This window comes from Vicugna pacos, chromosome 22 (genome assembly GCF_048564905.1).
Source record: "Vicugna pacos chromosome 22, VicPac4, whole genome shotgun sequence".
Lineage (NCBI taxonomy): Eukaryota > Metazoa > Chordata > Mammalia > Artiodactyla > Camelidae > Vicugna > Vicugna pacos.
Genome location: NC_133008.1, coordinates 28997947 through 29018576, shown reverse-complemented (window position 1 = coordinate 29018576; position 20630 = coordinate 28997947). Strand labels below are relative to the sequence as shown.

The 20630-nt window shown below is 56.4% G+C and overlaps 4 protein-coding genes across 6 annotated transcripts in view; 3 read left to right on the top strand and 1 right to left on the bottom strand.

Moving 5' to 3' along the window:
• Positions 1-7399, top strand: part of SAFB (scaffold attachment factor B) — a 33035-nt gene extending 25636 nt beyond the window's left edge. The window contains exons 15-21 of one of the 2 annotated variants that reach the window (XM_072947884.1): positions 1946-2236; positions 3311-3448; positions 3678-3720; positions 6077-6195; positions 6524-6624; positions 6810-6876; positions 7089-7399. In XM_072947884.1, the coding sequence (XP_072803985.1) occupies positions 1946-2236; positions 3311-3448; positions 3678-3720; positions 6077-6195; positions 6524-6624; positions 6810-6876; positions 7089-7218 (889 nt within the window). In that variant the 3' untranslated portion in view covers positions 7219-7399. Of the gene's footprint in view, positions 1-1945; positions 2237-3310; positions 3449-3677; positions 3721-6076; positions 6196-6517; positions 6625-6809; positions 6877-7088 lie in introns of both variants that reach the window. The other variant, XM_072947883.1, reaches the window with a different exon arrangement.
• Positions 7400-10993: 3594 nt separating this feature from the next.
• MICOS13 (mitochondrial contact site and cristae organizing system subunit 13) lies at positions 10994-13005 on the bottom strand. The gene is made up of 4 exons (XM_006206370.4): positions 12556-13005; positions 11829-12006; positions 11574-11625; positions 10994-11230 (listed from the first exon to the last, which is right to left on the bottom strand). Exons 1-4 carry the CDS (start codon positions 12582-12584, stop codon positions 11133-11135), a joined length of 357 nt encoding a protein of 118 aa, XP_006206432.1. The 5' UTR covers positions 12585-13005; the 3' UTR covers positions 10994-11132.
• Positions 13006-13213: 208 nt separating this feature from the next.
• Positions 13214-17706, top strand: HSD11B1L (hydroxysteroid 11-beta dehydrogenase 1 like). The gene is given in 9 exon segments (XM_072947885.1): positions 13214-13231; positions 15090-15176; positions 15260-15390; positions 16014-16125; positions 16490-16581; positions 16893-16908; positions 16911-16985; positions 17119-17284; positions 17380-17706. Coding segments are annotated over 8 exon segments (861 nt in total). The 5' UTR covers positions 13214-13231; positions 15090-15103; the 3' UTR covers positions 17576-17706.
• A 1491-nt stretch (positions 17707-19197) lies between these two features.
• RPL36 (ribosomal protein L36) lies at positions 19198-20540 on the top strand. Of its 2 annotated transcripts, none has more exons than XM_006206367.4 (4): positions 19198-19338; positions 19514-19608; positions 20198-20332; positions 20405-20540. In XM_006206367.4, the coding sequence occupies exons 2-4, from the start codon at positions 19516-19518 to the stop codon at positions 20492-20494; spliced, it is 318 nt and encodes a 105-aa protein (XP_006206429.1). In that variant the 5' UTR covers positions 19198-19338; positions 19514-19515; the 3' UTR covers positions 20495-20540. The 2 variants fall into 2 exon arrangements, with proteins under 2 accessions (XP_006206429.1, XP_015096619.1); XM_015241133.3 differs by having other exon boundaries at positions 19265-19403.
• Positions 20541-20630: the final 90 nt, after the last annotated feature.

Sequence of the window (20630 nt, the reverse complement as noted above, 5' to 3'; positions counted from 1 at the left end):
GTGGAATATTGATTTAAACCTCTGCTCCTTTGGCTTTTAGTTCGTAGACTTCCTGTGCACTGGCTCTCTTCCTGTGGCTTTTTTCAAAGGATTTTCTCATGCAGATAGGCCCACCTCTTCCTGAAGATTCTGGGAGGTACCAACGGCAGGGAGATGGGATGCCTTCCTGGAGCAGTAGTGCTAGTTAACAGAACATACCAGATTTGCTCCAGAAGCTGTGAAAAGGGAAAAACAGTGGGACAGACCCAGTGAGATAGCTGAGAGGTCCTCATCCTTAAATCAGCCCAAGACAAGGTCCTCATAATTTTTAAAAACTAAGTAAAAAATGGTATCGATCACACTGATTGACAGTTGATCTGTCTTGTCAAAAATAAAAGTTTACAATTTAAAAAATAACCATTAGTAAAAAGTTTAGCAGAATAAGAATGAGAACAGGAGGCAGGGCATTGTTTTCTGTAGTGCACCATACAGAACTTCCTGCCAGAGAGGGACAGGCAGGGCAAAGGAAAGTGCAGTTTGGGTGAATTAATTGGCAAAACAGATCAGCGAAGCTGACCCATGTGCATGCAGTAATTTGACACAATAAAAGTGACATTTCCAACTGGTGAGAAAAGGACGAGCTGCCCCCCAGAACGGCTTCAGGTCACTTGGCTGTTTCTCTGGACAGTCCTTTGGGGTTCTGGCTCACATAACTGACAAAGCAGTCAGTATAGCTGGTGGCTGAATGTCAAAGTGAAAACTAAAGTTACCTGTATAATGTGAAGTAAAATTTTTATTTATGAATTTGAGCTTTGAGAGACCTGAACATTTTTAAAGGAGAAGTAGGCTAGATCACAATTTAACTTCTATACAATGAAAGACCAAAGAGGAAGTCCAAAGACTTATAACAAATGAGCATAAAGGTGCTTTAAAATAAATAAGCAGTGGGAATGGTATAGCTCAGTGGCATTGTGTGCTTAGCACACCCAATCCCCAGTACCTCCGTTAATATAAATAAATAAATGAGACAAACCTAATTACCTTCCCCCCGGGGGAAAAAAGATTAAAATAAATAAGCAAACAACCTGATAGGAAAGTGGACAGAAGGCAGTTCACAGAAGGGGCTGTATACATGGTCACAAAACATGAAACGTCATTCAGCCTCACCGGAGATCAGGGACACGCAGATGAAAACAGCAGTGAGGCTAGTTTCCATCCGTCAGTGTGATCTGGGTTACAGCGTGCGGAGCTGGGTGCTCGTGGTGGCGGGAGAGGGGTGTTCGTGGGCACAGCCACCTGGAGAGAAGTCCCACAGCAGCACAGCCTTCTGAATCCTGGTGTCCCAGCAACAGCACTTACCCCAACCTGCCTGAAGGGAACTGCGCTCAAGAAAGTGGGGGCGAGGGGCCGTTTCCATAAGGCTGGGAACCACCAGAAGGCCCACGTCTGCCTGTAGTTCTGTAAATCGTGGCCTCTCCACTCCAGGGGCTTTTCCCTGGAAGCTTGCCATACATTTGTAGAGATGGGGACACGCAGGGCCCAGGACATGTTTCTTGAACTGAGGAAGCTGCAGTCGTTTTTGTCCAAGATGCAGAAACAAAGCAGGGCAAGATTATACGTTTCTGCTGGTACCGTTGTGTCTGTAAGTGCAGAGCAGAGCACAGGGTGGACCTGGCAGCCGTCTTATCTGGCATGCACATGAACACTGGAGGGATGCGCCCTGGGCGCCATCAGTATTGCTGGCGTAAGAGGGGCTGTCTGTGCCCTCGGTCTGGGCGGGGCCTTGCTGCGCGCCACCGCTCAGCTGCCCTGGCCCTTGGTAGTTGCAAGGTCTAAAAGGATCTGCAGGTCTCGGCTTCCTAGGCGGAGCCGGGGCTCTGCAGCTATAAAGCTCACCCGCCTGGGAGAGGCCATCCGCACTGCCGCTGCCCGCGGGCCCCTGCAGCTGCTACTCTCCCGCCGGCAGGGTGCGCGAGCGCAGCGAGCGGGAGCAGCGCATGCAGGCGCAGTTGGAGCGGGAGGAGCGCGAGCGGCTGGCCATTGCCCGGGAGAGGCTGGCCTTCCACAGACACCGCCTGGAGCGGGAGCGCATGGAGCGCGAGCGGCTGGAGCGCGAGCGCATGCACGTGGAGCACGAGCGCCGGCGCGAGCAGGAGCGCATCCACCGCGAGCGCGAGGAGCTGCGGCGCCAGCAGGAGCTGCGCTACGAGCAGGAGCGGAGGCCGGCTGTGCGCAGGCCCTACGACGTGGACGGCCGGTAAGCCACGCTGCTGCGAGCAGCCGCCACGTGGGTGGCCTGTGGTGTTTAGAACTGTGCTGTGGTCCCTAGAATCCTGTTAACATGCAATTTATATTTAAAAGGAAGCGCTGGTGCGTGCTACAGCTGTTCAATCTCCTGTGCTTCATCCAGGAATCTGAGATGGTTTGAGATCAGTGGAGAAATGGTTGGATAAAGTAGTGCTTATTAATCATTAGGTTCAAGTCCCAGCACAGACCCCACCTTGAGGAAGGAGTTTAGGCACCCAGAGCAGCACATAACACGAGTGCTGGGCAGGTGGCCGGTGACCAGAAAGCACCACCTTCTGGGCGCCTTCCAGCTTTGTAATCATTGCAGTAATTTGTGTTTGTTCATTCTAATTCCCCCAACATGCTGGTGTGACATACCAATACTAAAATGCTAACCCACATTAACCCATAGCAGACCTATTTCAGACCTTACTGTCAGGAGTTTGGGGTAATAATCCTAGCACTGAGCCTATCAAAGCTCTTCTGGATGCATGTTTGTTTTAACCTTCTGTCTACTGCGTGGGTTAAAGAGGTCCCCATGTAATAGAACAGTGAGACTTCTGTAAAAGGGCTTTTAGTCTATCTTAGAACTTTTTATGCTTTTATACAAAGTACTGATATGGGAGTCTGTTATGGGCATAAATGTTTTGAAACTATGTTTCAAGTGATTCTAAAAGTCCTCCCCACTGGGTGTCTTTGCTGGATCAAGTCTGCATTGGGACAAAAGAGATAGCTGTGCATTCACTGTTCTCGTGGCCTTGAGAGGTTCCCAGAGGTGATCTGCTGATGCACACGTGCGCTTGCCCACTTGACTGATCACCTCCTATTAGGGAGACGTAAGCTCTTCTGTGAGGGGAGGCAGGGCATGTTGGGTAAGACAGAATGGAGTCTTTGAGTCAGATCCCACCTCACCCCTCCAGGCTCTGTCAGCTTGTGTAGCAGAGAATATGCTTCACTGATAGTCCCCCTTCTGTGAAGTGATGGGGGCCAAGGACAGTTTGAGGGTTTAGTTACGCACATACTCCGTTCTTGCTTCCCTTCCCAGGCGAGACGATGCCTACTGGCCGGAAGCTAAGCGGGCTGCCCTGGATGAGCGCTACCATTCTGACTTCAACCGCCAGGACCGCTTCCATGACTTTGACCACAGGGACCGGGGCCGCTACCCTGACCACTCAGTTGACAGGTCAGCCACCGACCCTGCCCGCTTGATGCAAGTTTTCTTTGTCCTTATTCATTATTATGATGAAGAATTTGGGTAACCTTTCTAGGCTCTAGGCCTCTAGATTGCAAGCCCACTTGATCCAGCGGCGTGTGTGAATTATCTGGGTTCAAATTGGGGTATGTTTTCCTTTTGAAAATCTAACCAACCTATCTTCCTCTCCTTATGGTTTCATTTAAATTGCCTTTTTCAGGAGAGAAGGTTCAAGGTCAATGATGGGAGAAAGAGAAGGACAGGTAAGTCAGAAGCTACAGTTACAGCCACGGTTTTCCCCACAGAGTTGGCTCTCTTCCCTCCTGCATGCTTCTGCCTCCTCCATCTGAGTTAGGACGAACGAGTGAGGAAGTGCGGCAGCTGCGACGTTTGTGGAGTAACACAGTGAATGGTTTGTGCTCGGTCTTGGCCCAAAATCCAAACAGACATTCGGAAGTTTTGTTGGGCCTTGACCCTGAGATTCTGTACACTTAGTGGCTACACCAGTGCTGAAGTGCTGGGGAGCCTGGCAGGAGTCTGGCGGGCTCTGTTGGAAAGTGCTTTGCGACCCACAGTGCTGCCTAGAGGCCACGCCTCATGTTGTGGAGTCCAGGTGCGTCTGGAGCCTCAGTGGGCGCCAGTCAGCCCAAGCCCGCTGAGCCCTGGGAAAGACCTGAGCTGGGCTTGTGTGCCTGCTCCTTGCAGGATTAACACATTAGGAAATAAGCTCAGTTTTCTCCTTTTCTCCTGTCTTACATTTAGATTGAGAACTTCCTCAAAGAGCCTTGACTCTTTAGTGGCTTTTCTTGGAAAATCAGAGGAATAGGAAAGGCTGTGGTCAGGGCATTGTTCTGACAGAACCGCTAGCCTGTGAGTCATTCCTTTCCCTGACTCGATGTTTCGATCTGTCCTCCTCCCTCAGCTCCTGAGAATGTGGCTAGAGATTACGAGGCTCCTTGGCTACGCCTAAGGATTCTCTGCCGCCTGGGGAGTAATTGTTTACCCCTCACGTGATTCCTTTTTTTCTGCTCCTGGACGTAAATCTTACATGCAACTAAATCTAGACTTAGTCTCCTGGGTTTCCTTTGGTGGAGACGTTGAGCACCGTGGTTAAATGTCCAGGCTCCAGAACCTGGACCAGGGTCATATCTTGGTACCAGCAGTTCTGCTGAGCCTGTTTCTCCAGCTGTGAAATGAGGGTGATTGTTCCTACCACCTAGGGTGGCAGGAGTTAGGGGTGATGCACGTGTCTGCCCAGACCTTCCTAATGCTCTTAATCATTGTTAGCTCCATTTCACATGATTAGGTAGTGCTCTCTCCCCTGAAACTCCCAGGGCGGTTTTCTCACATCCATGATCATAAATAAGGCACAAACAACAAAGGGTGACACGTGGTACATGGGGCAAAGCAGCAGTGACAGAACTAGGTCTTGCTGAGGTGAACTTCTCTACTTTAAATGCCTCTCTGTCCAGTTTGGAGTCTTCAGAAGGCTCTTGATAAAAGGTCGTTCTTCAATCATGAGCTGTAATTTTTTAAAGCCCTACATGCCTTGAAGGTTGTTGGTAGAACTATTTTGGGAGTCCTGTTTGAGCAGCCCTTGTTATATTTGGCAGCACTGACTTTCATGGACACGTTGGCTTGGGATTTCACTCCTTAAGGAGCACTGCTCTATTTTGTCCGTCTTGTAAAATTGACCCCCGTTTCTTGTGTGGAGGGAGGTGTCGGCACACATTTGGAGGAGCAGGTGGCAGTGCTGCCCAGCGCGCTGAGGTCCAACGCTGAGGGCTCCTGTCCGAGCCTCTGTGTCAGAGCGTGCTGGCTGAGCAGACGGTGACAGGGCGGCTGCAGGGGTCCTCCTCAGGGCTTCACTACCAGGACTCCTTTCTCCTTCCTCCTCACTCCTCACTTAGAACAGAATCTAGGGGGAAAGCCCCAAGGCCACAGGTTGGGTTTGTGGAACCGTGAGAGCACCAGGACGATAGCCACCTCACCTGGACCTTCCAGTCAGCTGGCAGGAGCAGGCTTTGGGTGAAAGGAAAGGAGTGGACATTTATTTAAACAGACTGAGGCTTCCTCTTCCATCCTCCCAGGGTCGGGCCCCCCGAGGCCTGTGCTGGCCTCGCAGTTCTCAGGGCAGTGCCGCAGAGTAGGCCGGTGGGCTGCCACGGGATGCATCCTGGGCAGTGCAGGGACAAGATGTCAGGCCCTGAAGTGAGTTGTGTCAAGGGATCCTTGGTGGCCCTTCTGCTTTGGTGGCTCTGTGCAGCTTGTAATTACATTCTAAACACGAGCACCTGGCAGTGTGGGCCGTGCCTGGTGTGGAGCAGTCACTCAGCCCCAGCACCCCTCAGTCTGTCGGTGCCTGAATCTTCTGACTGGGGAGACCCTAGTCCTGTCTTCTCCCCATGCCATGAGCAGACTTCGGGGGTGCAGCCGTGTTGTGCCAGGTGAAATGGCCTGTGTGGCTTCAGACAGGGTGCAGGATGCCTGCCGGCACTGCCTTGGGCCTGCACGTGCTTCTCTCTGAGTTACCATCCATCGTCATTAGCTTGTTGACCCGAAGGCCCTGGGATCCGGGGTTGTACTGATGCCTTTTCATTCTGACCCTTTATCGTCTAGCACTACCCCGAACGCCACGGAGGACCAGAGCGCCACGGGCGGGACTCCCGCGATGGGTGGGGCGGATACGGCTCTGACAAGAGGATGAGCGAGGGCCGGGGGCTGCCTCCTCCACCCAGGTTTGTGTCTCACACCGCACAGTGTCCACGCAGGCCTCACACGCAGCTGGCAGGATCGATCTGTGCAGCCCAGGATCCCTGGTCTCAGGGATGAGCTGAGTGCAGGCCCTGCAGCCCAGCACACTCACCAGGGCCCAGACTGCCTCTGAGCTCTCTGAGCAGCATCAGACCCAGAGCCAGTTCCGCTCCCCTGCACCCACCACTGCTCAGAGGGCTAGGGGGCTGGGGTCACGGAATGCTAAACCCACCCTCCAGAACCCAGCATGTTGCTGTTCTGAAAGGCAAATGGGGGCAATCCAAGTCAGAGATGTCTTTTTCCAAGGGGCAGACGTGACTGGGGGGACCATGGCCGAAGAATAGAGGATGATCGTGCATGGCAGGGCGCCGCCGACGGAGGCATGATAGACAGGGACCACAAGAGGTGGCAAGGTGAGGACTGGCACTCAGCATGGGCACCTCTGGAGAGACACCTGGAAAGCTGATGTTGCACCTGCTCGTGAGGGCACACGGCCTTGCTCCTTGTGGCCTGGGGGTGGGGCTGAGGTCTGCCACAGGAGAGGTGTCGTGGGTGTCGCAGTTTCTCTCCACCGTGACAGCAGTGTCTGTTCTTGTAGGTGGCGAGAGAAGTATGTCTGGTCACTCTGGGCCGGGTCACATGATGAACCGGGGAGGCATGTCGGGGTAAGTCTGGTCTTTGCATGTGGGCTGCCTTGGTGAAGCTCTAGGCAGTCAGGCCTTCCCACCTGGATGTCCCTGCTGCTGAAACAGTGCGGGTCTGTTTCCTGGTGCTGCTGCTGCTGCTCCAGAGGGAAGCCAGCCCTGGAGGGCAGGGCGCAGGCCAGAGCCCACAGACTGGTGCCATGTGGGCCGATCAGAATCCACCTTTGTTCCAGGCGCGGCAGCTTTGCCCCCGGAGGGGCCTCTCGGGGCCACGTGATCCCGCGCGGCGGCATGCAGGGCGGCTTCGGGGGCCAGAACCGGGGCAGCAGGCCCAACGATGCCCGCTTCACTCGCCGCTACTAAGTGCTTGGAATCCTGTGTTACGTCACGTGGCAACCAGAACATGTCCTGTTAGGAGTTACCTTAAACTGTGTACAATAATTTTTTTTTATCTGCTGCCATATTGTAGCTCAATACAATGTGAATTTGTTTTTTGTTTTTTTGGTTTTTTGTAATAAATGTGTTTCTGTTCACATACCCTTTATTTATTTAAAGTGTCATCTCTTTATTTCCACCTCTTTAAGTAAAATGGAATTATACTCATCAGTGCTAAGCCACAGCTCTTCCTTCAGTGAAGGAGGATGGAAAGGGGCAGCTTTCAGGGACTGTTGGGGTTTCCAGAAGCACTTTGCCAACAGCACACACTTACCAGCCTGCGTGAGCCCAGGCCCAGAGTTCATAGGACCTTCTGGGTCGTGTGTCAGCCACCTGTCCCTCCTCCATGGCCTTGAGATGTTTCCATTGCCCCACCTCCACATCTAAGACTCGCGGCCTTCAGTGGCATTATGTACATTCTTGATGTCTTACAACCATCCCCACCATCATATCCAGAACTTACTTATCTTCCCAAACTGAAACTCTGCGCCCATTAAACACTGACTCCCTGTCCTCTCCCCCAGCCCTTGACACCCACCACTTACTTCCTGTCTCTGGATATGGCTCCTCCAGGGATCTTCTGAGTGGAATTGCATCCTAGTGGGGAAGATGTGACCAGGTGTGGTATAAGGGAAGGAGAAGAGCTGTTGCCACCAGGAGGTAATGGGGTCCCCTAGGGGAGGGGAGGGCCCAAGTGGTAGGGGAGTTGTCAGGACAGGAGTTGGGAGGGGGGTCTCCACTTAAGGTGCAAGGCAGGTGCGTTCAGGGACCAGGTGCTGCCTGGACTCCCAGGGGAGGGGGTCTGCGTTTTCTGGTTGAGGCGGTGTGCTTGTGGGGACGGTGGTGTCCTGTCTCCAGGGTCCTAGTGGCTACGTGGATGGGGTGGAGGCAAGCCTACCCTACAGGGTTAGAGTGGCCACAGACCTGCCCCTTGGCTCCATGGAAACAGGCCGGTCGCCTCCCCTCTCTGGGGTTCATCTCTCACACGTTCAAGTAGGATCTGCCCTGTCTGAGGGGTGTGATGCACCAACAACCAAGGCTGCCCGGGCCCCTGTCCCCACAGGGCCCACAGCCAGGGAGGGACACAGGCCCAGGCCCTTACATCTGTTGGCTCAACAAAGCCCCGCTCCACCAGGCCAGGCTCACCCCAGACCCGGTCCCTGCAGCCCGTGTACACACACCTCGCGGGGCAAAGGGGACGCAGCAGGTGGAATTCAGTCAAGGACCTTCATGTGGGAGGTTATCTGGGGTTGGCCAGGTGGATCCTGTGTTACCAGAAGGGTCTTTACAAGAGAAATGGGGAGACAGGAGGGCCAGGGGTGGAGATGCAAAGAGAAAACTACCCTGCTGCCTGTGAAGACGGGGTGGCAGTGGGGGGTGGTGAGCCGCAGGCCAAGGGTCACAGCAGCTTCCAGAAGTCGGAAAAGGCAGGGAATGGTAGCCTCCCATCCCTCCCCCCAGAGCCTCCAGGAGGAACCAGCCCTGCCCATCCTGGATTTCAGCCTGGATTTCCAACCACCTGGGGTCATTCTGTCCCCTGAAGACCTCTGGCTGTACCAGGAGACATTTGTGGTTGTCATGAGAGGGGGTAAGGAGGTGCCGCTGGCGTTTGGCAGATGGAGGCAGGGATGCTGCTCTGCACCCTGCCATGCCTGGGACGGTCCCCCGTGTCAGGGATGCTGAGCTGCAAGTTTCTGCCCCAGGGTGGTGGGTGCTGTGGGTACACACCAGGCACCGAGGAGGCCCAGAGAAGGCGCTCGGGGAAGGAGCTAGGGGAGGCTTCCTGGAAGAGGGGGCAGCTAAGCTGAGGGCGGGATGAACAGGATTCAGCCAGGAGGAAGGATGGCTGATGGAGGGGGCGCAAACTGGTGGGCAAAAGCTGGTGGGGAAAACCAGCTGCATTCTGGGAACTGAGGGCCGCCAGTCTGTCCAAGAATGGAGGGGAGGAGTGGGCTCACGAGGAGGGCAGTGGAGAGCCACGCGCGTTTGAGTAAGGCGGTGACATCGTCAGACTTGGTCTTCGGAAACAGGAGGAGGGGGCAGGCCTGGAGGTGGTCTTGGCGCTGTTAAGAAATACAAGTCAGTAGAGAGGGATTGGGGTCTGACTGGACGAGGGGACAGAGGCAGCTCTGGTCTCCAGACAGCAGGGAGAGCTGTGGGGCCAAGCAGAGCCGGCAGCTGACCCTGGGCACCTGGGTGCAGGCTGTGGTCAGTGACCAGCCACCAGAGTCTGGGGTCAAGTTTTCCAGGAGGGCCAGGTACAACCCCAGGGCAGCTCCTGGATTTCCTGCAAGGCTGGTTTCCCTTTCCTGTGTGCTCCACTGTGCCAATATTGGGCTGCTAAGGGTTGTTCAAGGCAGGTGGCATTGGCAGGTCTCCCCCTCCCTCCATAAAATGGTAACAGTAATAATGGGAGGGTTTAAGTTCACACCCTGGGCTCTGGGCAGATAGAGGGGACCAGGAACCTGGTGGGGCAAGTTTCTCCTGTAAAATGGGCCCATGAGGCTGCTGAAAGGGCTCAGTGGATAGTCAGGCTGGGGTTAGTCACAGGGCTTGCCCTTGAACCCGAGCTGACCTCCAGGCCTCCGCAATGGCCAGCACCAGCTCCATCCTGGGCAGCAGAGGATCAGGGACAGTCCCCAGCCTGGCCTATCCAGGCCTCATCTTAGACATGCTCCACAGAGGTCCAACAAGGACAGGGGCCTGTGGGACCCAAGTGGCTTCCAGGTGACGTGCTGGACATGGGAGACCCACCTGGAGACCAGGTCACTCAGGGCTCTCCCTCCCCTGCCCCTACCCCTACTCCTCCCTTGCCAGAGGGATGGACAGACAGGTGCTGGCTTCTACTCCCAGGGAAATGCCCGGCCTCTGGCCTCTGCTTCCCTCAACTGAAACACTGCTGTCCCCTCCTGGCTCATGGCCCTGGGTGGGCTGTCTCCTACATCAAATGACATAAAGCCCAGAACTTTTAGGAACAGAGGATCTCCTGCATTTTCCAGGCCAGTTCCCTGCTCCGGGGAGCCTCCTGGGCCGGCCTCTGGCTCCCATCCAAGCCCACCTCCAACCTAGTCTGGGGCAGAGGTTTCCTCCTGCTGTCACCGTGGTGGGATGCTCTCTGTGGCTGGATGCTGGGGGCCTCACAGGGAGCCTCTCAAGGGCAGACCCTCCCTGCAGCTCCAGTCGGATGGAGAGATGTTTAGGTCAGCAGGTAGCTGACCCTGTGAGGGACGGGGGTGTCAGAGGTGGCTTCCCAAGGGAGCAGGGGCCGTCTGGAGGACAGGGCCTTATCGGTCAAGGAAACTCCCTGCACGGCATGGCCACCAGACCATGACCCCAGGAATCCCCAGGTTGTGCGGAGGGGGTGCAATGAGAGTGGACACAGGGCGCAAGCAGGGACTAGACTAGGCAGGCAGACCAGTGAGCTGAGCAGGACAGAGAATCAGCAGCTGCAGGGGCTCCTGGTGGTGTAGATCAGCCCTCACCCGCAGACTGCCCTGCTCTGGGCTCAGCCCTCTGAGAACTGAGGAGACCACCGACCCAGGTGGGCCCTCAGCACTTTCTCAACCCTTCCCAGGGCTGCTGAGCACTCCCCACGCCAGGTCCAGGGCCCAGGTGAAAAGGTGAGCCTCGGCCTTCAGCTAAGGTCAGTCCCTAAGGAGCCCCCAGGAGGCAGAAGCCCACACCACCGGGGCCAGCACACGGGTTGGGGAACACTTCCAAGTCCTTTATTGGACTGGCAAGGCCGGAGCTGCCCTCGGAGTGGGGTCCCAGTCTGGTGTCTTTAGGTCCTCGGTGCCCCTGCCCCTTTCCCCCGCCTGGGGCAGGTGGCGTCCTCTGACAGGCTACTTGGTTCGCTCCTTCAGGTATTCCCAACCTTCCTTGGAGTACTCCCAGGCCTTGGAGGGGGCCACCGACAGAGCCGACATCATTGTGATGATCCCTGTGGGAAGGGAGGGCCCGGCGCCTTCAGCAAAGGGGTTTGGTCCAACCCCCAGGAAACCCTAAATCCGCATGACTTTTAGAAGCAGGACTTCCAGCACTCAGTTCCACACAGGGAAATAGGCAGAGGCCACACGATGTGCTCTGATGCAGCCCCAGGCCCTCAAAGGAGGCTCTATCTTGCTTCCACCCCCCTGGAATCCCCACCTCCCTTTTTCTTTTAGATCCGTGGGAAGTGTACACACAGCAGGAAGGGAACAATGGAAAGGAATGGCCAGGGAGGGAGGTGGGAGGTATCTGGGGCCACACCCCCCTCCCACGCCACCCCCAAGCAGCTGGCCTACCTGAATTCCAGGACTCCCGGATGTGAAAGTTAAACTTTGGAGGGGCTGGGAGCTGGGAAGAGATGGGGAGAACGGGTTGGGTGAAAGGGGAAGGCCTGGCAGCCCCAGTTTCCCTCACAGACAGGGGGAGCAGCACACGCCCCAGCGCGGAGGACACCAAGCAGGGCTGCAGGGACTAGGGATCAAAGGCCACCCCAGAGCTGACACCCAACCCCGCTCCTGCCACGCCTGAGCCTCAATCCCAGCTCGCGGTACCTGGGGTATCTTCAGGCCTGTCTGCTCACACACGTACTGGCTGAACTGGTACATGGCGGTGGGGACCACCTCCTCTGCCTTCTGAAGGGCGGCCTGGCTCTTGTCACTGGGTCCCAGCAGCTCCTGGTCGTACACCAGGTAGATAGCACCACCAGCCACACTGCCCTTGATGAGAAACCTGCAGACAGGGAATGGAACCACAGCAGCTCAGCAGACACCGCTGGCCACCTTCCCAGTCTAGGCCCAAGGGTGTGATAGTGGGGGTTTAGACCCACAATGCAAAGTGACACACCGGAAGCCGGGAAGCTAATGAGGTAAGCACAGTGAAGACTTAAGGCCCCTGACCACCTTCTACCTTCCAGCTCCGGGACGGATCCTACACAAGCAACCTGCAAGGGTTTTCTAAGAGTCCCTGGTCGTTTCCTGCATGTCACACGCAGCTCCGAGTGCGCATTAACCACCCAACAAACACGTGCGGCACTCCTGCTCCATTTTACAGAGCAGACAGCTGAGGCTCGGAGGGGTCTAGTGTGCAGAGTAAGGAAGCAAGGACTCGCTAGGAAGCGGGAAGGAGGCGACGGGCGACCTCAGGAAGCCCCACCGCGAACCGACACGGGAGACCTGGCACTACGGGAAGCGAAGAGCTGGTCGGGAGCAAACCAGAGTACGGTGCCCAAAGAAGAGAACCTTTTCGGGGGCTTGGGGCCCGCCCGGTGGTCACACGAACCTCATCAGCGACCACACTCGGGGTACCATGATTGCTCGGCTCCGCGCGCAAGGACACTCGGCTCGCCCGTCGCTTCCGGTCGAGGCGCCGCAAAGCCCTCTGGGAGACGTAGTCTCTTATCAGTCGCAAAGGCCCCCGGGAGTCGGAGTCTCGGTACCCCTCCGAGACGACAGAGATGGGTAGCGGTCCGACTGCAAAATGATCCTGCGGAGCTTTTACCTCAGGGCCCGGCCGCCGCAAAGCTGTCTGGGAAAAGTAGTCAGCACCGCCCCGTGATGACAACTCATTTAGCCGCCCAGCCTCCTAGGAAATGCAGTCCGGCGCGCCACAGCCCTGGCGACGTGAGGAAAGGAGGAGTTGGGTGTCTGGAGTGAGGCCTGAGGGTGACCAAAGACATGTCGGAGCCTGGGCGATCCACCCGCGCCCGCGCGGGGGACTGAGGACCCAGGCCTAGGAACACAGTGCCAGGAAGCCGGTTGTCACGGCAACACGAGGGCGGACTTGTACAAGATAGGCGGATCCTTAGTCACGTGATCGTGTAGGTGGGGCTTTCCTACAAGGGCGGGGCCAAGGGAGAGCCAGGGGGGAGGTAGTTGCCCGGCAACGCCCAGCGCAGAGTCCCCCCACATCCGGGCCCCTCCCCGCGAGGAGGTGGGCTCGGAGCCAAGTGGCTCAGGTCCTACGGGAGGGGGCGTGGTCGCGGGCTGGGTGGATACGACCGCGAAGGGAGGGCAGAGGGGCGTATGCGCGGCTCCCAGGCCCGGACCCCAGCCCCGCTGGGCCGAGGGAGAAATTTAGGCCTGATTGGGTGAGTGCGCGGAAGGGAGCGTGCAGTGGGTCTCACGCCTCCTTTGTCCAGAGGGGAAACTGAGGCCCAGCAAGGTCAGGGGGCCGGTGGGTTCTGCGGGGATCGAGTTTTCCCCTTTCATCCCTCATCACGGCCTGGCTGCTTCCTCCATCCCATTCATCCATTCATGCACCCACCCTGCCTACCAGCCAACCCCTGCAGGGCCGCTGTGGTCCGGGCCGGGTTGAGGAGAGAGTTGAGCTGAGGGACTTCACAGCTTTTCCCTGGAAGTGGGAAGAAGTGAGAGAGCTTTCCCTGATGAGGGCATGCTGGCATGACTGGGTCAGGGCGAGGAGTTCACTTTTCTGAGAACTGGAAGATTCATAGACAGGAGCGGGGCTGGATGAGGTTGGACAGGAGGGCAGGGGTCAGACCTACTGGGTCTTGTGGGCTGAGGTGAGGAGTTTGCCTCCATCTGGGCCAGTGGCAAGTCCTGGGAGGATTTGGAGCAGGAAGAGACATGCCAGATTTTTTTTTTTTTTTTGAAGACTCCCTATGGCTGTTTGGAAAGGATAGAGTGGGAGGGAGGGAGTGTGAAGATGGGAGAGCCAGGGAGGAGGCAGCTGGAACTTCGCAGTGGGGGCAAAGGAGGTCAGACTGGATTTAGAGCTTGGAGATTTGAGGACTTACCAACCCCAACACCTCTCAGCTTCCTGTGTTCTGGAAGTCAACCTTTCTTCTTTGCCCCATGAAGTTCAGAGGATTAAAAATCCCAAGATGTGATGGGCCTATGCCCCTTTCATGGGAGACCCACAACTCCCAGAATGTTAAGCACTTTGCCTATTTCTCTCTCACCTTCTGCCTAGAACAGGTACCTTGATTCCCACAGCTGAAGTCACATCTTAACCTGATGACACAGACACCTCTGTCTCAAAACCAGTCCTGAATGTCCAATTCCATGGGGTGTCCCCAGACAGTTGTCTTTCTGGGCTCTCCCACTTCTCACTTCCCACGTTCCTCATATCACTGTGGGTTAGTCTAATATCTATTGAGGATGTACTGCATGTCTGGCAGTTTGGGGCATTGAAGATCCAAAAGTGAGCAAAATAGAAGCAGGTTTCCATTTCTTTCCTGGCCCCATGGGACTGAGTCCAAGGGCAAAGAGGGATCCTGAACATGTAACAAATCATTGAGATAATTTAAGGGGATGACCAAGTGCTGAGAAGGAAAAGAAAGTTCTACAGATAAGGGAGAGAGAGGGACCAGGAATAGAGGTGCTTTAGAGAAGGAAGCCAGGGAAGCACCCTCCGAGGAGGTGATTTTGGAGGTGAGACTTGAAAGATCAAGCCATTGGGTTGTATTCCAGAAAAGTATTCCTAGCAGAGGGAACAGCCAGTGCAAAAGTTCTGAGCCAGGATGATGACTGGCTCATTCTGATGAACAGTGAAAAAGATGGAGTGGCAAAGCAGAGTGAACAAGAGGGGCTGGTCCAGGCAAGGCCTTTTTGGTCACCAAGGCTTTGATTCTAAGTGATACAGGCAGAGGTTTCAGCAGGGGGAGGAGATTGGTGCAGTGGTTCCAGTGATCTGTATGATAACCTGGACCCAGTGGTGGCCATGGAGATAGACAAGAGGGGGCAGGGCCAAGGCTGGGGGCATCACTGCGTGCTCTTCGAACAAAGACACAGTTGGGGAAATGGGTATGACTGTGGGCCAGGCCTGTGCCAGCCACCTCTCTCCTGCTGCAGACCCAGGGAGGGCCATGAAGATGCTACTCCTCACTGGGCTAGGAGCCCTGTTCTTTGCCTATTATTGGGATGACAACTTTAACCCAGGTGAGTGCCTGGGAGTGGAGGAGGGAGGAATGATCCGGCTGTCCTGTCCAACCCCCAAGCTGACCACCCCTGCTCACTGCCAGCCAGCCTCCAGGGAGCCCGAGTGCTGCTGACCGGAGCCAGTGCAGGTGTGGGGGAGGAGCTGGCTTATCACTACGCACGCCTGGGCTCCCACCTGGTGCTCACTGCCCCCACCGAGGCTCTCCTGCAGAAGGTGAGACACCCCATTTCCAGTTTAATGGTGGCGGCAGGGATGGGGGAAAGACAGGGTCTGGGTTTGAATCCCTGCAAGCCTCCAGGCTTCCTGTGTGGCCCTGGGCAAGTCGCTTAATCTCTCTGAGTCTTAGTTTCCTCACTCACAAAACAGAGACCATAAAAGTACCTTCTCCTACTTTGTGGTGTTGGGTTGATGCAGTGAGACAGCTGGAAAGCCAGGAGTGTTCCTCAATGAGTGGAAGTACTGATAGTGAGTGGCCAAAGGCTGTAGTGATAGCTAGGGTTCTCCAGTTCAAAAGCAGGGTGGGTAGACACTTCTTAGCAACAGCCTAGTGCTGCTTCAAGGAAATGTAGTTTTGGGGAATAAACCTTCCAGAATGTTAAGAGAGGTCAGAAATCTCAGGATGCATTTGAAATCTCCTGAGTTTTAAATGTTGATGGTCGAGCAAGTAAAATGTCCTCTGTCCTGGCCTGCGGTCTGCCAGTTTGCTACCCCAGGGGTTAGCTTTGAGAATGATGTTGAATGGAATCTGAGGCTCGTACTAGGGGCGGGGGCTTCAGGCTGGGACCCTAACGGGGCAGGCCGGCGGAGGGGCCCACGGGCAGCTCTGGCCCCCTCAGGTGGTGGGGAGCTGCCGGGAGCTGGGCGCTGCCAAGGTCTTCTACGTCGCTGCGGACGTGGCCTTCCCCGAGGTGCCCGAGCGCGTGGTGCGGTTTGCGCTGGACAAGCTGGGTGAGGGGCGGGGCCTGGAGTCGGGACCTTGGCCTTGGCCTTAGGGGCAGGATCCAAATTAGGGTGGGAGGGTGGTAGTTACGGGAGTCTGAGGGCGGAGACTTATGGACAAGGGGCGTGGCCAGGGGTGGAGCCTCATTGCATCCAGCAACTGTGGACCGAGCCTCATTGGATCTGGGAAGAGGGGAGTAGAGTGGGGTTTCTTTGATCTTAGTTGGGGGCGCTATCTGGGGCGGAGCTCATTGGGTCAGTGCTCTGTCAGAGCTTTGCTAGCTCAGGGGGCAGGATTAGGGTTGGTGTCTTATCAGGCACGGGGGCGGAGCCTCAAGGACTGACTCCGGGCTGACGGGCCTCTCTGGGCTAGGAGGGCTGGACTACCTGGTGCTGAACCACCTCGGCGCCGCCCCGGCAGGCACGCGGGCCCGCAGCGCCCAGGCGACACGCTGGCTCATGCAGGTGCTCCGACCCTCCGCGGCCCCAGCTCCGCCTCCTCTTGGTTCTGGCTCCGACCTCCCGCCCCAGACTCTCCCCATCTCCTGGGGCCCTGCCACTCCCAGCTCCAAACCCCGCCTTTCCTGGTTCTAGGCTCCGCCCTCTCGACCTTGGCTCCGCCCCCTGGCCTGCTCTCCCTCTTCCATTCGGAACTTCGTCCCATTTCTCGAACCCCGCCCCTACCTACCAAGCCCCACCCCCGTGCTCTAGGCTCCGCCCCTGCCCTGTTGGGGTTGGGTTCCTCCTCCGCCCGGTGACGCAGTCGACGCCTTCAGGTGAACTTCCTGAGTTACTGCAACTAACTTCGTTGGCGCTGCCCAGTCTGACCGACAGCAAGGGCTCCCTGGTGGTGGTGTCCTCGTTGCTAGGTGCGTGCACGCGGGGCGGGGAGCGGGGAAGCCACAGGGCTCTATGTGGGAGAGCCTGGAGGTGCCAGGAAGATTTCCTGGAGGAGGGGGAGCAGTGTGTGACTGCTCAGCCCCTGCCCTCCGGCGCCCCCAGGCCGCGTGCCCACCTCCTTCTCCAGCCCCTACTCGGCGGCCAAGATCGCTCTGGACAGCTTCTTTGGCTCTCTCCGGCGGGAGCTGGACGTGCAGGACGTGAATGTGGCTATCACCATGTGCGTCCTGGGCCTCCGAGATCGCGCCTCAGTCGCGGAGGGAGTCAGGTGAGGCCCAGGGCGCGAGCGTGGACCAGGCGGGGGTTGGGGTTGGGGGCAGCTCAGCCCCAGCCCCCGCCCCCACCGCGCACTCCCATCCCCAGGGGCGTCACGAAGGCCAAGGCGGCCCCAGGGCCCAAGGCAGCTCTGGCTGTGATCCGAGGCGGCGCCACACGTGCCTCTGGCGTCTTCTACCCATGGCGCTTCCACCTGCTCTGCCTGCTTCGCGGCTGGCTGCCCTACCCGAGGGCCTGGTTCATCCGCCAGGATCTCAACATCACGGTCCCCGCTGCTGCCTGAGCTCAGAAGACTTTCCAGCTAACTATCCTGGAGCCAGGACACACACCAAGACACCTCTGAGAGAGTGGCGGAGGTCCAGGAGAAAGTCATCAAGACAGAAAAGTAAAACCGAGAGAAACTACCAGCACCTGAAAACAATCAGAACTCCGTGTGCAACTGTCGACAGCTTGCCAGGCATCTTACCAGGAACTTGGAAGGCAACACCCCAGTCTTCTCAACTGTCACTGAAGATATGATTGCTGCTTCCATTTTGCAGATGAAAAAACTGAGACTCAGAGAGGCAGTGTCCCAGGTTCCTGGCCACATCAAACAGGTCACAACACCACGGAGCCACCCTGGGAACCCTCTTAGTCTCCAACCTGAAACCACCACGTCCCTGATTTGTTTGTTTTGCTCAGACTCGGAGCATCCTCCAACCCTTGCCGGAGCGAGGGAGCCCTTCAAGCTGTCGATTTGACCGTGGGGTCTGAGAATGAGGAGGAGGAAAAGAACGTGTTCTGGGCTAGATCCAGCCTCTGTTTGATAATAAAAATCTTTCTTCCTTTGCGCATCTATTGTTCAAATTCCTTGGTCCTTCCAACTTGCTGGTGGCAGACGAGTTAAGAGGAATGTGTGTACCGGCTCCAGAACTCTTAACTTCATTTCACAGGTGGAGAAACAGGCTGAGAGACAGCTACACCTCACCCAAGAAGTCGGATAGAAGGAAGGGTAACTGATTGTGGGTTAAAGGCTTTATTGGCAGCACAAAGTATGTGGTTTATGCACCAATAATGATAACTTGCATCAGGCACTAAGCACTTGGCATTCATGACCTCTTGGCATCTTCACAACTGGAAGTTTGTGCTACCATTGTTACAATTTTATGGATAAGAAAACTTAGAGGGGAAGTCAATGACAGAAGCTGGGATTCCGACACCAGACTTCCTCTTTAAGACAACACGTAGGCTGCATCTGCACATCACTGATATTTATATTAATGAGTTAAAAATGGACACTTTCCCTAAAATGGTAAAGAAAAAGCAACTGTAAAGATAAAAACTAGAATGAATACAATGTTATAAAATGCTAGCTACTGTTGGCTGTCCAAGGCTCCTACTCCTGCTGTCCAAGATCAGCAGGTGTTAGAAGGCCTAACTCCAAAGAGACCAGCCCGAAATTGATTCTGTCTCTTGGAGATAAATAGAATCGAAAGATAAAAACCAGAAAACAATTTTTTGTTGTTGTTTCCACTACGCCTCCCATCCCTGCGCCTAAAATTACATCAAGTTATATTAAATGCCAGCAGGGGGCGCTCTACCACAAAGTTTTCCTTAGCTCTAGCCCAGAACTTGGCTCCCTGTATAGTAAAACCGATACATCCGTTTATGGAAGTATTATTTTGTGCCAGGTATCATTATATCTTGTTCATATAGCTTGGAATAGGTACTATTACTGTCATCATCCTATAAATGGAAAAATTCAGGTAATGGGAGGTGAAGTCCCTGGCGCAGGAACAGTCGACTGGCCGCGGAGGTAGGATTCCACCAACTCAACCCACCTGCAGTGGGAGGTACCGCAGCCACAGCCACGCCTACCCAGTCCGACTCCTGAGCCCGCTGAGGTAAGCGCGCATGCTCGGGGAGCCCGCAGGGACGCCTCCAGCCGCCAGGCGGAGCGCGCGCCGTTCCTGCCTTTCTAGCCCGCGCCTCCCATGGATGGGTAGGTATCCCAGAGTTCCTTGCGCTGTAGGCCCTTCCGCCGCGGCAGCCATTGGAGAGAAGCAGGTTAGTGAAGCTCCGCGTGAGATCTGTTGCCATCTGGACGCTTGGGGCCCCAGTGCAGCTTGTGGGTATGGCTGGGCGCAGCAAGCGAGCCTGGGGTGGCCGAAGCGCGGGGTTCCGAGCGGCGGGGACGGAGCCGAGACTCACCTCCACCCCTTCTCCCCACCCTCGTCTGCAGCCATGGCTCTGCGCTATCCCATGGCCGTGGGCCTCAACAAAGGCCACAAGGTGACCAAGAACGTGAGCAAGCCGAGACACAGCCGCCGCCGCGGGGTGAGTTCGGGGCGCGCGGGCAGCGGGGGCCTCGCGGAGGGAGGTGGGAAGAACCTTCCGGGCGACGGGCAGGGCCTGGCAGAGACTCCGGGAGCGCACTGGGCAGCCCTGGGTGGCCCGAGCGGAAGGAAGAGGGTGTCGGGCCTGCTAGAGCAGAGAATGCAGATGTGGTTTCCCGCTTGTGGGCGACCGCCCACCCGGGCCACGCACCGAGACCCTCCCCCGCCGTGGATTCGGAAGCAGGGGCAGGAGCGAATTGGGAGCGGGTTTTGATGCTTGAGCAGGATGTTGCCGAGTATAAAGGTGCCTGGATCTAGGCTGGAATGTGGAGGAAAAGCGGACTGCTGGACTGCCAGGTTGAGGAATCTCGGGCTTGTCGAGGTTTATAGGCTCCATTAGGCGGCCCTGACTCCATGGTGCCCACCCAGCCTGTGTCCAGTAGGAGAAAGTCCTGGGGCCAGGGAGGCCGGGCTAAGATTGGGGACCGAGGAGGATTTGGGTTTGCACTGTTACTCCGGAGACCCAGAGTGGGCTGGCGTCCCCCTCGCGGAGCCATTGCCCTGACGCCGCCCCCCCCCCGTCCCCACAGCGCCTCACCAAGCACACAAAGTTCGTGAGGGACATGATCCGGGAGGTGTGTGGCTTCGCGCCTTATGAGCGGCGGGCCATGGAGCTGCTCAAGGTCTCCAAGGACAAGCGGGCCCTCAAATTCATCAAGAAACGGGTAGGTGGAAGCCCTGGGGCAGGGGCAGGGGCAGGACTTGGGGCTCAGGCTCACGGCCCTCCTTGCCGGCAGGTGGGGACACACATCCGCGCCAAGAGGAAGAGAGAGGAGCTGAGCAACGTCCTGGCCGCCATGAGGAAAGCGGCCGCTAAGAAGGACTGAGCCCCTCCCTCGCGTCTGTGTGTAATAAAACCTTTTCTGAAACGTGCTGGTATGGTGAAGAGGGGGGTCCTTTGAAACTTGAGGGGCACCTTGGTGAGGGGCATGGTGGTGGGCACAGAAGGAAGCCAGTCTGCAG